At 46.1% G+C, this 14,351-nt stretch overlaps 1 protein-coding gene across 2 annotated transcripts in view; it reads right to left on the bottom strand.

Moving 5' to 3' along the window:
• Window positions 1-14,351, bottom strand: part of SLCO2A1 (solute carrier organic anion transporter family member 2A1) — an 86,300-nt gene that overhangs the window by 40,298 nt on the left and 31,651 nt on the right. For both annotated transcript variants that reach the window (XM_060242078.1, XM_060242079.1), the window contains exon 3: window positions 3,782-3,944. In XM_060242078.1, coding sequence (XP_060098061.1) covers window positions 3,782-3,944 — 163 coding nt within the window. The remainder of the gene's footprint in view (window positions 1-3,781; window positions 3,945-14,351) is intronic.

Genomic DNA, 14,351 nt, shown 5'->3' with positions numbered 1-14,351 from the left:
TTCATGTTTATAAAGAAGTTAAAGACACTTAGTTCAGAGAACGTTGTATTTGTGGACATTATTTCATTTGAACATATGAAGCTGCCTTATACTGAATCAGACCCTTGGTCCATCAAAGTCAGTATTGTCTTCTCAGACTGGCAGCGGCTCTCCAGGGTCTCAAGCTGAGGTTTTTCACACCTATTTGCCTGGACCCTTTTTTGGAGATGCCGGGGATTGAACCTGGGACCTTCTGCTTCCCAAGCAGCTGCTCTACTACTGAGCCACCGTCCCTCCTCCCGCCTCCCCCCACTCCCAATAGGGACATAAAGTGGTTTACATTGTTCTCCTTGCCTCCATTTAATCTTCATAACAACCCTATGAGATAGATTGGGCTGAGAGAGTGGAACTGGCCCAAGGTCACCCAGCAAGCTTCCATGGCATGAGTGAATCACAGAATCATAGAACTGGGTCATCTAGTCCAACCCCCTGCACAATGCAGGAAACTCAAAAATACCTGCCCCCAAAATTCACAGGATCCTCATTGCTGTCAGATGGCCATCTAGCCTCTGTTTAAAAACCTCCAAGGAAGGAGAGCTCCTGAGGAAGTCTGAGGAAGTCTGAGGAAGTCTGTTCTACTGAGGAACCGCTCTAACAGTCTCCTGAGGAAGTCTGTTCTACTGAGGAACCGCTCTAACAGTCAGGAAGTTCTTCCTAATGTTGAGCTGGAAACTCTTTTGATTTAATTTCAACCCATTGGTTCTAGTCCTACCTTCTGGGGCCACACCATCCTCTACATCAGGGCCAACGGTAGCTCTCCAGATGTTTTTTGCCTACAACTCCCATCAGTCCCAGCCAGCATGGCTAGTGGCTGGAGCTGATGGGAGTTGTCGGCAAAAAACATCTGGAGAACTACCATTGGCCATCCCTGCTCTATATGACAGCCCTTCAAGTACTTGAAGGTGGTGATCATATCTCCTCTCAGCCATCTCCTCTCCAGCCTAAACACGCCCAGCTCCTTCAACCTTTCTTCATACGATTTGGTCTCCAGACCCCTCACCATCTTCGTCGCCCCCCTCTGGACCCGTTCCAGCTTGTCTATAGCCTTCTTAAAATGTGGTGCCCAAAACTGAACACAATACTCCAGGTGAGGTATTACCAGAGCAGAGCAAAGTGATACCATCACATCACGTGATCTGGGCACTATACTTCTATTGATATAGCCCAAAATTGCATTTGCCTTTTTAGCCACCACATCACACTCTTGACTCATTTTCAGCACATGGTCCACTAAGGCTCCTAGATCCTTTTCACACATACTACTGCTAAGACAAGTCTCCCCCATCTTATAGCCATGCATTGGATTTTTCCTACCTAAATGCAGAACTTTACATTTATCCCTGTTAAAATTCATTTTATTGGTTTTAGCCCAGTTTTCCAGCTTGTTTCGGTCTTCTACTGTATTTGCAACCCCTCCCAATTTAGTATCATCAGTAAATTTCTATTCCTTCATCCAAATCATTTATAAAGATGTTGAACAAAACAGGTCCTAGGACAGATCTTTGAGTCACTCCACTTGTCACTCCTCTCCAAGAGGATGAGGAACCATTCACAAGCACTCCTTGGGTGCAATCTGCCAACCAGTTATAGATCCACTTAACGGTAACAGGATCCAAACCACATTTTACCAACTTGTCAACAAGGATAGTATGTGGAACCTTATCAAAAGCCTTACTGAAATCAAGATAAACTATGTCTGCAGCATTCCCCTGATCCAGCAAGATAGTCACTTCCTCAAAAAGAGAGATCAGGTTAGTCTGATATGACTTGTTCTTGAGAAACCCATGCTGGTTCGTAGTAATCACAGCCATCCTTTCTAAGTGTTCCAGGACTGAATGGGGGTTCAAACCCAGGTCTCCCACATACTACGTGCTGACACTCTTATCTTAACCATTACACCATACTGGCTCCCTATTAGCAAGAGATCATCTCCAAACTGAATTTTTTTAAAAAATTATCACAGAGAGAATACATCTGCAAGTCTTGCAGCAAAAATACCCATTCAGGAAGATACCTGAATCTCAAAACTGAGAAAATTTGTCCTGCCTAAATACATATGGTGATCCAATAGCACAAAGGACTGAGGATCCTGACATCTTTTTCTTCTACCCAGAAGCCATTTCCAGCCCTAGGGAAGTTCATTCCTGGGGCTGCAGGATGTTATTAGCCAAGGCTTGTTTTGTAGAAAAAGCTCAACAGGAACTTATTTGCATATTAGGCCACACCCCTGGATACCAAGCCAGCCTGAACTCTGTTCCTGTGTGTTCCTACTAAAAAAAAGCTCTAATATTAGCCACTCATATTATCTAATGTTTCCAATCACTAATTGTATCTTCCTGAATCCTGTAACTTCTGTGGACCTAAATGGACCCTACTGTTAGCTTTAGTGCTGGAATTATGATTTCAATGGTCATTTCTCATCCTATTAAAGATCATTTCTCTTGCACATCCTTTGACAAACAGCCCATTACAGGCTACAGTGCACACATGTAATGGACTATTTCCCACCAAACAAAATGTATGAAAATGCACAGCAAAGATCTATGAACTGGAGACTGAACTATGACTGACTCTTGTTCACAAGAACTTGCCTGCAAAATCCATATGGATTTTCAACTTCACCATGACATTTTCCATATGCTTTCTCTTCACAGGTACAATTCCAATGTGGTTGCAAACAGAAACAAAGTACCACAAAATTAGCTAACTGCATACAAAGATTTTGGGTGTAACTAGCAGTCTTAGTGTAGGAGAATCTGTGGAGAAGAATTCAAAGGCGGAGTTCCCAAGCCTTCTGATGCTTCTATTTCCTTCCTTTCTGAGGGCAAGTGGGAACAGTGTTTTTCAGTTTACTTCCTGCATGCAAGTGCCTAGATGCACTACAGATAAACATGACAGAAGAACTAAGAGTTATTACATGATCATTTTCTATGATTAGAAGGTATTGAAGGAAGCCATATGTACCTGTCAGCCATCTTGGAGGAGTTTTCCTTTTTCACACATCCCTTCTTTGAGAAGAGAATAATGACTGATGTGTTGACTTTCTCAACATATGTCTGGCACCAGCTTGAGTAACATCAGCTGGTGCCATGAGGAGCAACACTTCCTCCAGCCAGCATATGAGGTTGTTTGTGGGTACAGGTGATGCGGACATGCGCTCGATAGGAAATGAAAGGGGCAAATGTTTGGAGGCAAAGCTGATTATGAGAAGATTAGTGCACCTGTCCTTTTTTGTGTTACTGAACTTAGAAAGCAGGGAAAAGCATACGTTTTACAATGGGGCTATGTTTACCTCTCTGTTGCAAACAGCCTTTGCACAGTTTTCATGGGTCTCCCATTGATAGTGATGCTTTGAACAACATGATTAATTACAGAACAGCATCCATTGATACCAGACATGAACCAAAACATTTGTTGCCTTAAGCGACTCTGGCACTAAACCAGGTTGGCACACCCACAACAGGCAAGTCATTGCACAGAGACGGCAGCATGCCTCAGGGGTTCTTGGAAGAAAGAATGGCTCAGAGCCAAGTAGTTACACATTTAATGACGTTTCTCAAGCTTATTTACCTGGGAGACATCATACCTGCCTCATAGGATACTGTGAAAGCTGATCTATATGAAGCTTGCACAGTGCTAGTGCTTTAGGATAGACCTCCAAGAACAGGAGGCAGCACGTTTTCACAAATTCCCCAACTTTCTGCACAAGGGCTGCAGCAGAGACCTTTGGCAAAATACGTACCAACATGTACTGCAGAGTATTCATATAGGGGTGAGATGAAATGCGGGAAGGTCAGAAGCAAGGCTCCCACTGCCATCAGCAGGCCTCCAAGACCTATTACCCTAGGCCGGTGAACTCGATTCCCAAAGTAGCTGACAAAGATGATGAGGATGACATTGCCAATCTGTGAAGATCAGAGAGCACAGTTGAGAAAGTGAAAACAACCCTGAGCCAGGAGAAACAGCAATGCCTGCATGGGACAAAGTGCATCTGGACCTCTACTTGCTAGTTGTAGTTCACTCTCAGCTTCTCACATGTGCCATGATTTTTTTTTTTTAAAGTAGGAAGAACTATGGCAAACTCTAGACATTTCCCAGGAGTGAAGCTGCTGCTGACCCACACATTTGAAATTGACACACAGCTGCAAAACTTCTAACTCCTCCTTTGCTGAATGAGGACATTTTCACACAGGTTATCTGTCCCAAGTTCAATGCTTTTTGGAAGCTTTTTTTCTCCTCCCCCACTCACATCACGTTGAATTAGTGTGCCTATGCAGATTTCCATGGATTTCTAATGGATTTCCAACCTTTCACAAAATTACTTTGCTCCAAAATAATGGGAAAGTTCATAGTAAAGTCTGTTTGGCTGCTTTGAGGGTGGGGAAATTTTGATTTTCTAGCCCACAGGGCAGCAATTTGCTTCCCATGAATTGCCAGCCCCCAGGTCCCTGTGGGGGATCCCCCAGTTTTGCCAGCTGGCCATTGAGGGGAAGTCCTACCCCAACAGCCACAATGTACCTTTAAACCTCAGCAGGCTTAAAAGAACCTTGCGAACTGCTTGTATTTTGGACTGTGTGTGTCTTTAAATCTCAGCAGCAGGAAAGCTGCATGGGCAGGGGAGTGTGTGAACCATGTGAGAAAGGAAGAGAAGCCAGTACATAAGTTATGGGTATAGTGAAATGGAGTTAACTAGAATCTAGGCTGCTCTCCTTTTGTTTTCCTGTTAGTCTGAAGAAGTTGGTTGAAATACAGCAGATGTTTATATTCATCAACTCCTGTGAGTAAACTGCCCCAGTGAATCACAGAAGTGTGTGCTTGCAAAATATTTATTTTGGCTGCTTTGTGTGTGTATTCACTTTCATTTAGTGGAAGTGCAGCCGGCTGGGGGGACGAGGAAATGAAGACAGTATTTAGGGAGCTGCACTGCTGTATTTTTATTTATTTTAGGGAATGGGAAAGTATCCTAGCTCCACCCCAAAGTCCCCAGATATTTTCTGAGTTGAACCTGGCAAACCTAAAAAATTAACACCAGAACATTGTTATAGCTATATACAATAATAGGTGTACTAGATTCTCTGAATTCTCAGCTTTCATTTTTTAAGACTCTATCCCCTTCACTTACAGATATATAAAGAAAAAAACTCAGCCTCAAAAGGCAAGCAGCTAGAGACTTACTTTTAAAAAAATGAAAGCTGAACATTCACAGAACCTGCTAAACCTAGTTTGCTGATTTTTTTTTAATTGCAAGAGCCTTGGTGTCCCAGGGAAGGGGGAGGTGGTGAACACTTCTGGGGTATTGGGGGCAGGGAAACTTGCCATGTGGAAGCCCAGTTGTTGCTGTGTTTTATCTGTAGCCATATCAGCAACTGTGAAGCTACAAAAACCTTTCCTCGTGTGGAAACTCCCTCAAACTCGTAAGGCTTGGGACAGCCACAGCAGTGACAAGAACCAAGAGAAGAGATCCCTTCACTCATGTTGGTGAACAGACTGTCCTTAAATGAGACAACGCTGCAGAATAAGGAATGTTGACTTGGCCCTGCAAAGAATCCCAAACCTTTTGCTTTCTCTCCTCATTCTATATACTTGGGCCTATTCAGCACACAGCAGTGTAAACAATTAGGATGATGAAAACAACATGAACAGCTTGCAGGACACTGTGTGCACAGGGAGAGGGAACTCAAATACAGGCCTACCTTCTGTACTAAACCAATAACATCCCAACACCCCTCTCCACCCATGATTAGCTGGGTTGTTGAAGAAAATGAAGTTGCAGCGCTTATGGCAGGGCTAAATGTAAGCATGGGAACAGCCAGGAAGAGCAAAGGAAAGCTTAGTAGGATGCTAAAGGAGGCTAGATGGTTGCAAAAACTATGGGCTGGTCTATATGTACATGTGCTTCTCCTGATCACTGAGCATTTGATGATTTGCAGCTAAACAGTTCAACAAATCTGCTGAAAAGGACTGTGCTTGAGATGATCTGAAAGTTCTATCAGCAATCTTTTAATGCCTGACCTGATATTTGTTCTGTGAAGGCTGAGTTTACACATTCAAGTTACTGCCTGATGTTGCTGCAATTGTCAGCCCTCCCCTAAGAGTTCATTTAATACACATTGTAGGTAGGGTTGCCAACCTCCAAGTGGTAGCTGGGGATCTCCCACTATTACAGCACATCTCCAAGCATCAGAGATTCCTTCACCTGGAGAAAATGGCTGCTTTGACATTGGACTCTGTGGCATTACACCCCACTGACATCCCTCCTCTCCCCAAGCCTTGCCATCCTCAGGTTCCACCCCCAAAATCTCCAGGTGTTTCCAAACCCAGAACTGGCAACCCTAACTGCAAGTTAGTATGGATTCCAAGTATCAGATTTAGGAGCTTCTCATTCAACCATCATAGCTGAGGAGCACTGAATCGACAAAATCACACCCAGATAAAAAATCTAGCACAGTAAGATTCCTTACCATGCATTTCCGATTGCTTTAGGAAAGCCAAATATACTTTTACTTCCTCTTTTTAGTGAAATGCACTGAAGAATTTGTTAACAAAGGACTAAATCAACACACACTAAGGGGAGGCAGGGAGATAAGGCCAGTTGGGTTGGTTTGCAGGCCCATAGCGATGGTGGAGCATTTGGGGGCCTGCCAGAAACTTTTAAAAATATTTTAAGTCAAGTCAGCCAGCAGGTGATTGAGCTGCCAGTTCTCTACCTGCCAGCCAGGCACCAGGCAGGCAGACAAGTAGCCGGCTCTCTACGTGCTAAAAAAGTGAGTGAATGGCTTTGGGGGGAGGAGGCAGCCTGTTGTCCCCTGGATGGGAGTTTTGCTCTCAGTGACGCTGGAAGCAAAGCAGTGCTGTTGGGTCTGCCGCATCTTTGAACCCCTTGCCCTTACCCAAAGCACTTCAAAGACAGAATCCTTCTCTGCTGGTGCCTTCTGCTCCTGGGAAGGGGAAGGGAGGTGGGCAGCTTGACTGGAGGTGTGGGATGCCCTTTTTTTGGGGGCATTAACAAGCCTCACCCTGATGCACATTTATGACATTTTGTGAGGAAGGGGCTTTCGCTTTCTGCTGTGCCAAGTTAATCAGGGTGGCGATCTGGATGGTGACGAGAAATCCATTCAGCCTATGCAGGTTGTCTTGTCATCCTAGGCTTGCCAATCCCCAGGTCCCAGCAGGGGTTCTTCCATTTTCCCAGGCTCCTTCCCGCCCCCACAGGACCATGTGCCTTTCCACCTCCGGAGGCTTCAGTCTCCGATTGAAAGGCTTCCTTTTGGGATGGTATGTCTTTGTTACTTTGAAGAAGTTGGCAGCAACTCATAAGTAGAGAGGCCAATCCCTCGCTTCAGAGTTGCCAGAAACGGGGGGCGGGGGGAGGGAAATGTCTGCTGAGCTCTTCATTATTCCCTATGTGGAGATCAATTCTCATAGGGTATACTGGGGAATTGATCTGGAGGTTTCAGGGGCTCTGGGGGGGGGGGCTGTTTTTGAGGTAGAGGCACCAAATTTTCAGTATAGTATCTAGTGCTTCTCCCCAAAATACCCCTCCAAGTTTCAAAACGATTGGACCAAGGGGTCCAATTCTATGAGCCCCAAAAGAAGGTGCCCCTATCCTTCATTATTTCCTATGGAAGGAAGGCATTTTAAAAGGTGTGCTGTCCCTTTAAATGTGATGGCCAGAACTCCCTTGGAGTTCAATTATGCTTGTCACACCCTTGTTCCTGGCTCCGCCCCAATGTCTCCTGGTTCCATCCCCAGAGTCCCCAGATATTTCTTGAATTGGACTTGGCAACCCTATGTCAACCTTAATTAAGTTAATTGCCTGGGGCAGTCTGCCCCCTAATAATTTGAAATGCCCTGCCCTGACTAAAATATTCCTGGCTATGGGCCTGAGTGTGTGTGTGAGTGGAGCCCAATATGGAGAAATTAGATACTAAGTTTGGCCTGGTAGTTGATAGCCTTGCTATCGAGCCTGGAATAGTTAAGGTTGCTTTCAGAGGCCACCTCCATAAACAAATAATGTCACCAAAGAACTACTAATTGCAAGCAATTCAGCATTCTTTTCTGCCAAATATATTTTGGGTGCTGGAAGCCTATTCAGGATGCTGATTTGAACTGAGTCTGCCAAGCCATTCACAAATCTACTGAAGCAGAACATTATTTAATGGCCAGCATCAGGCCTATTGTAAGCTCTTGGAGGATTGGCTACATCAGGGGTGTGTGGCCTAATATGCAAAGGAGCTCCTGCTACAAAAAAAGTCCTAGCCAGCAGCATAATGCAAGCATATGGACATGCAATTTGAATCACATTTCTCCTGGTGTCAGTTGAACAATCCAATTTTAGAAACTGTACCATTGGAAGTATGTGGATCTAGGGGGTTTTTTTGTATGTTTTCATTCCCTTCTTTGCTGTCACAAAACATCCCCATATTACATGGGATGCCATGGTTAAGCATAAAGTGTGGGTTTCATAAAGTTACAATTACTCTGCTGGATCCAAACTTTGAGGCAACTTTAACATTTTAAGCAACACTAATTGTGCCCAAGCTTCCGTTTCTTATGTACATAACATGGGCCCCCTCTGCCTCGTTTTGTAGCTTTTGGAATTGCTCTAACAAATAAATGAAAAAATGCTATAATTTACTGGCATGAGGGCCCATATAAAGTATGAAAAATGCCCTGAAGTACAAACAAAGGACTCAGAGAGGATGGCAATGATAGCAGCTTATGGGTTGGAATGGCTATTAGCACAGCAAAATGCACAGAGAAAGCCACCACAAAGTACAGAGGACAAGAGATTGACTAAGTGCAAGCAAACATCTTGTTTGTATCAAAAGTACTTAGGAAGTTCCTGTGTCCCCTGCTGTGAATGTGAATGGAAGGGTATGTTTCAGGTTTTTGCTGGAGCATTTCAGGGCATGAGTGGGTATTTCTAAGTGCAATTTTGACACATTCATATTTTCCCCAAGATTCAAAATCAACTGTAAGCTATACACCAAGGATACAACTAGTGCTATGCTAGATGATGCAAAAAACATATTCTGATAGAAGGCAGATGTGAATGTTGACATATTATCAGCCTATTTTCATTACTCTCCCAAACATGGTGACCACTGCTTATGCTGACAGCAAGTTGCTCATACTAAGAAACTACAGCATTGATACGAAAGGCAATCAACAGGAATGTGGTATTTGCAGAAGTACGCAAGAGATCAGTGTGCACAGCATTTTGCACAGGCTGACATACGACTTGTGGTAATAGCCCCAGCACCGGGGCTGGCCCAAGATGATCTGCTGGCCTAGGCAGCAGAACTGGGCCTTTGCCCCCAAATTTGGCCAGTGAGCTGGGCTCTGGGGAAGCTGCAGTGGCTTCTGGGGAAGCTGAACTGGGCTTCATGGAAGCTGCCACGGCAGCATTGCTCCGCCACCCCAAGTCCAGCTGGTGAGCCAGGCTTAGGGTTGCCAAGTAGCTTTAAGTCCCCGGTGGGGGACTGTTCTCTTTCTCGCGCCAGCACGCATGGCACAAGGACATCACCTGGAAGTGACGTCATCACACAGGCAACATTGCACAGCGACCACTCTAGGCAATTCTGGGAAAACTATGGTTTCCCCAGACACTCTAGTCATTTGGGAGGGGAAAACTCTATGGTACTATTGTACCACAGAGTTTCCCCTCCAAAATGGCTAGAGCATCCGGGAAAACCATAGCGTTTCCCTGGAAACACCTAGAGTGGTTGCCGCGCAACATCGCCAGTGTGATGATGTCACTTCCGGGTGATGTCATCGTGCCAACGACATTGAGGAAGTCTCCCCCCTGCCAGCCCAATGTGAGCCGGCAGATTGGGAACGTCATGGGCGGGAGAACCCCTACCTAGACCAGGGGTTTGGCAGCCCTAGCCAGGCTCCAGGGAAGCTGTACAGCAGCATGGCTCCACCTCTGAGCCTAGCCAGCAAGCTGGGCAGTTCTGCCCCTGAGTCTAGAGGCTGGGGAAGGGAGGAGCCCTTGGCTGCAGGGCTCTTTATGAGCCAGAGTGCTTGTGTCACATGGGCCCAAATTCGGCCTCCCCGGCAGGAGGTGCTATATTTTACAAGTCACCTAAAGCGGGGAGATAAATGCTGCCAATTCCAAACAGAGTAGTAAGAAAAATGTGATGGCAGACAGGAGGAAGACCAAGCTAGCCAGCCAGAAAAAAATTGCAATTTGCTTTCCTTTGCTAGGGTGTAGGGTTGCTAAGTCCAATTAAAGAAATATCTGGGGACTTTGGGGGTGGAGCCAGGAGACACTGGGGATGGAGCCAGAAACAAGGACGTGACAAGCATAATTGAACTCCAAAGGGAGTTCTGGCCATCACTTTAAAAAGGACTGCACACCTAAATGCCTTCCCTTCATTGGAAATAATGGATAGAGGCACCTTCTTTGGGGGCTCACAGAATTGGACCACCTGGTCCAATCTTTAAGAAATTTGGAGGATGTTTTAAGGAGAGGCACCAAATACTATGCTGAACATTTGGTGCCTCTTCCTAAAAAACAGTCCTCCCAGGGCCTCAGATACCTGCGTATCAATTCTCTATTATACTCTGTGGGAATCCATCTCCATAGAGAATAATGGAGTGCCCAGCAGATACCCCCCCTGCTTTCTGATGACCCTGAACCGGGGGGAGGGTCTCCAAACCAGAGGATCCACTGCTCTCACCTGGGGATTGGCAACCCTTCTAGGGTTGTGTAGCAGTAAGCATAGACTAGAAGGCCCAGGTTCAAACCTTCACTCGCACATCACACTCACTGGGTGACCCTTTTGGCTACTGATATTTTTCTCTGCATGGTCAACCTCATGGGGCTATTGTGAAGGTAAACCAGAGGAGGGGAGAACTATATATGCATCTTTGAGTTCAGGTGGGATAAAAATGTCACAGATAGATCTGCTTGCCAGAGGGAAAGTATTACCTTCCCAAGTTGCTATGGTCGTTTTCGCACTCACCTCCAGCCGGTGCAACCCCCCTCTTCACCGCGCAGGATCTGCGCGGATTTCGCACTAAATGCCGCGGAGCAGCCTTTTGCGCCGGAAACTCCCGTCGCAAAAGCCGCTCAAACGGGAACTGCTTTTTATTTATTTATTTATTTATTTGGGATTTATATCCCGCCCTTCCCACAAATGGCTCAGGGCGGCTTCCAACAGTTAATCAACATAAAATTTAAACAATTTCAAATATAAAACAATTAAATATTTAAACAGATTAAAACATTAAAAACAAATTAAAACATTAAAAACAGAGTAAATCAGTTTCCTGTAAACAGATGGCTGGCCAGTTAGGTATAGGCTAGCCGGAAGAGGGTCGTCTTACAGGCCCTGCGGAACTGCGCCGAGTCCCGCAGGGCCCTCACCTCTTCCGGCAGCTGATTCCACCATACGGGGGCCATAACGGAGAAAGCCCTTTCCCTGGTGGCTTTCAGACGGGCTTCTTTTGGCCCGGGGATAGTTAGGAGATTTTGTGTTCCTGACCTCAGTGCTCTCTGGGGAACATGTGGGGAGAGACGGTCCTTCAGGTAGGCAGGTCCCAGGCCATATAGGGCTTTAAAGGTAATAACCAGCACCTTGTACCGGACTCGGTATATCACTGGAAGCCAGTGCAGAGTCCGGAGACCCGGCTGGATGTGTCCCCACTTTGGGAGACCCAATAACAGCTGGGCCGCGGCATTCTGCACCAGCTGCAGTTTCCGGGTCCGAGACAAGGGCAGCCCCATGTAGAGGGCATTGCAGTAGTCCAACCTTGAGGTGACCGTAGCATGGATCACTGTTGCTAGGTCGTCGCGCTCCAGAAAGGGGGCCAGCTGCCTTGCCCGCCTAAGGTGAAAGAATGCGGACTTGGCAGCGGCTGCTATCTGAGCCTCCATCTTTAAGGAAGGCTCCAATAGCACCCCCAGGCTCTTGACCCTGTCCGCCGCCATCAGCGGCGCACCATCAAAAGCCGGCAGGGGGATCCCCCTACCCGGGCCGCGGCGACCCAAGCAAAGGACCTCTGTCTTCGTAGGATTTAGCTTCAGCCCGGTTTCCCAGCCCGGTTGGCGGTTTATGTTTGAGTGGCTTTTGCGACGGGAGTTTCCGGCGCAAAAGGCTGCTCCGCGGCATTTAGTGCGAAATCCGCGCAGATCCTGCGCGGTGAAGAGGGGGGTCGCGCCGGCTGGAGGTGAGTGCGAAAACGACCTAAGTGTATGGATGAGCTGGAGGTTGGGGGTGGGGGGTGAGAGAGAAGTTTTGCAGCACTACTGTTCTCTTCACACAAGACTTACCAGGAAAAGGTGCTTTAAAAACTAGGATCAAGTGCATAATGCATGGGGTTGTATGATGTGCAAATGAGACCAAGGCAGAGCACTTTTCTTCATTACTGTAAACTGACTACTGGAGATCTTGCAAAATCAGCAGCCTCATTCCAACATGCTTCCTGTGCCAATGTGAGGCCTGTGAGGCCAAATCACAAAGTATCCTAGTAATGGAGTGGCCCTACCTCTATAGGCGAGGCTAGGAACTCACACAATGAATACTGGATGAGTTCACACTGGTCACAACTAAAGCTGCTCCGCAGGCACATTACTTGATGCAGATGAGCTGAAGCTATGTTTTCAGGGCACAAGAAGCTCAGATTGTACTACCGACTGTACTTCTCTTCTAGGGATACCAATTAGTTAAACTGAAAGAAAAAGGCTCCCCTACTCATATGCTACAATATGCCAGAGAAGAATAAACATTTGTCCTCTTTTGCCCTCCAGACCAGTTCCAACTATCCCTGCCTACTCAGAAAAGATTACACAGGTAGCAGGAATAGCCCCAGCAGGAGCAACCTGGAACCCTGAACTTGTCTGGCCCTGGAAATATAACACTGGGTCTGTAAGCTTCTAATTTCTGGGTTCCCTTTAGCCATGGACTAAAGCAAAGGTGCTATAATTGACAGCACCTTGTGCTGTATTGTTTTTCCTCCCAAGTCTCTGGAAGTGATCGATGCTGGAGACAGGCTATTAGGCTACAACCGCAGGCTCTTATTTCTCTAGAACGTTCCTTGAGGAATGTGGCAGACAGCAAATCTAAACAGATGGGTCATTGTAGGAATGCTGTTAAACAGTTCTTATGTTCCTAGTTAATGTGAGGGTTTGGCAAATCCTTTTCCTTGTAGAGCTATGCGAGACAACAGGGCTCATCCCTGATGTCTAACCACTGGTTCTGGTCTCTTTTGTCTGTGCCAGGACCTGAGGCACATGTTTACTTCAGCCCCATCAGTTTTACATTTCTGCCAACGTGTGGTACATGTGCTAAAGCCATGTTGAAAGTACAGCCTGTGCACATGCAGCAGGGACCTCAACAATTCAATGCTTCATTCTCTCTCCCCCTCCCCCAAGACTCGATGGCACCTTTTGCCAGACTCCAGATGCTTTGCCAAATATCAACAAAAATCAAAACCACTGATAGTTTTTAGGGCTGAAACCCAAAGCTGCCCAAGCAAGGCAAAATCTCGACTGTAGCCACAACTAGTGCACAACAATGGGGTGGGGGATGGGGAGAATCTTCAATCAAGGTGCCTCCCACAGATTAATGGGTAGGCTTACTTGCTTCTTTTCATTCACAGCAGCAATGGCAGTGGGTGGACAAGATCCCATATCTAGACTTGTTTATATTTTATTGAATCCAAACCTGATTTGGGAGTTGTAGGAAGCAATTTGTTCTTTGTTGCTGACAACAAAACACAGAAGAAAGTTGGCTTCAGTTGCAAAGCATGGCTTTCAGTGGCCCCTCTGCTGGCTGTATAGTGCAAGTCTGCCCCAAACACTTTTGCACTCTTCTCTCTACAAGCATCCAAAGTTATTCTTCTCCTTGGATCAGTTCCAAAGGGAGACCCATGAGTTTGAGTCTACTGGAAGAAGTGATGCAGAGTGGCTGGGAGCAGTGGATGGAGATGCTCACCTTTGCTCCAAATCAGGAGAATGGCCTAGAGTATTTGAGCTCCTCAGAATACACCTTAGGCTACAGAACTTTTTGATGAAGGAAGAGGAAGCAGAGAGTTCTGAAGTCTTTTAGGAGAAGAAGACTTCAATGTACTCTGCCTTAGGGAACAGAGAATAATGGAGGAAGGGAAATAATTGGAGTTAGAGGGTCTTCAGACAGAGCTCAGACAGGCAAAGCAAACCAGGAATCCAGCAATAAAAACCTTGCTGTTAACTGGGTTCCCATCCCAGACAGATGACTACATCCCTAAGGAAGAGGGAATTCTCATGGGAAACACTGGCAGAATCTTAATTATGGGGGTACGACTAAAGGCGATGCTATAAG

Source organism: Heteronotia binoei, chromosome 6 (assembly GCF_032191835.1).
Source record: "Heteronotia binoei isolate CCM8104 ecotype False Entrance Well chromosome 6, APGP_CSIRO_Hbin_v1, whole genome shotgun sequence".
In the NCBI taxonomy this organism is placed as follows: Eukaryota; Metazoa; Chordata; class Lepidosauria; order Squamata; family Gekkonidae; genus Heteronotia; species Heteronotia binoei.
The sequence above is the reverse complement of the archived record's forward strand: the minus strand, read 5'-3'. Positions and strand labels throughout refer to the sequence as shown.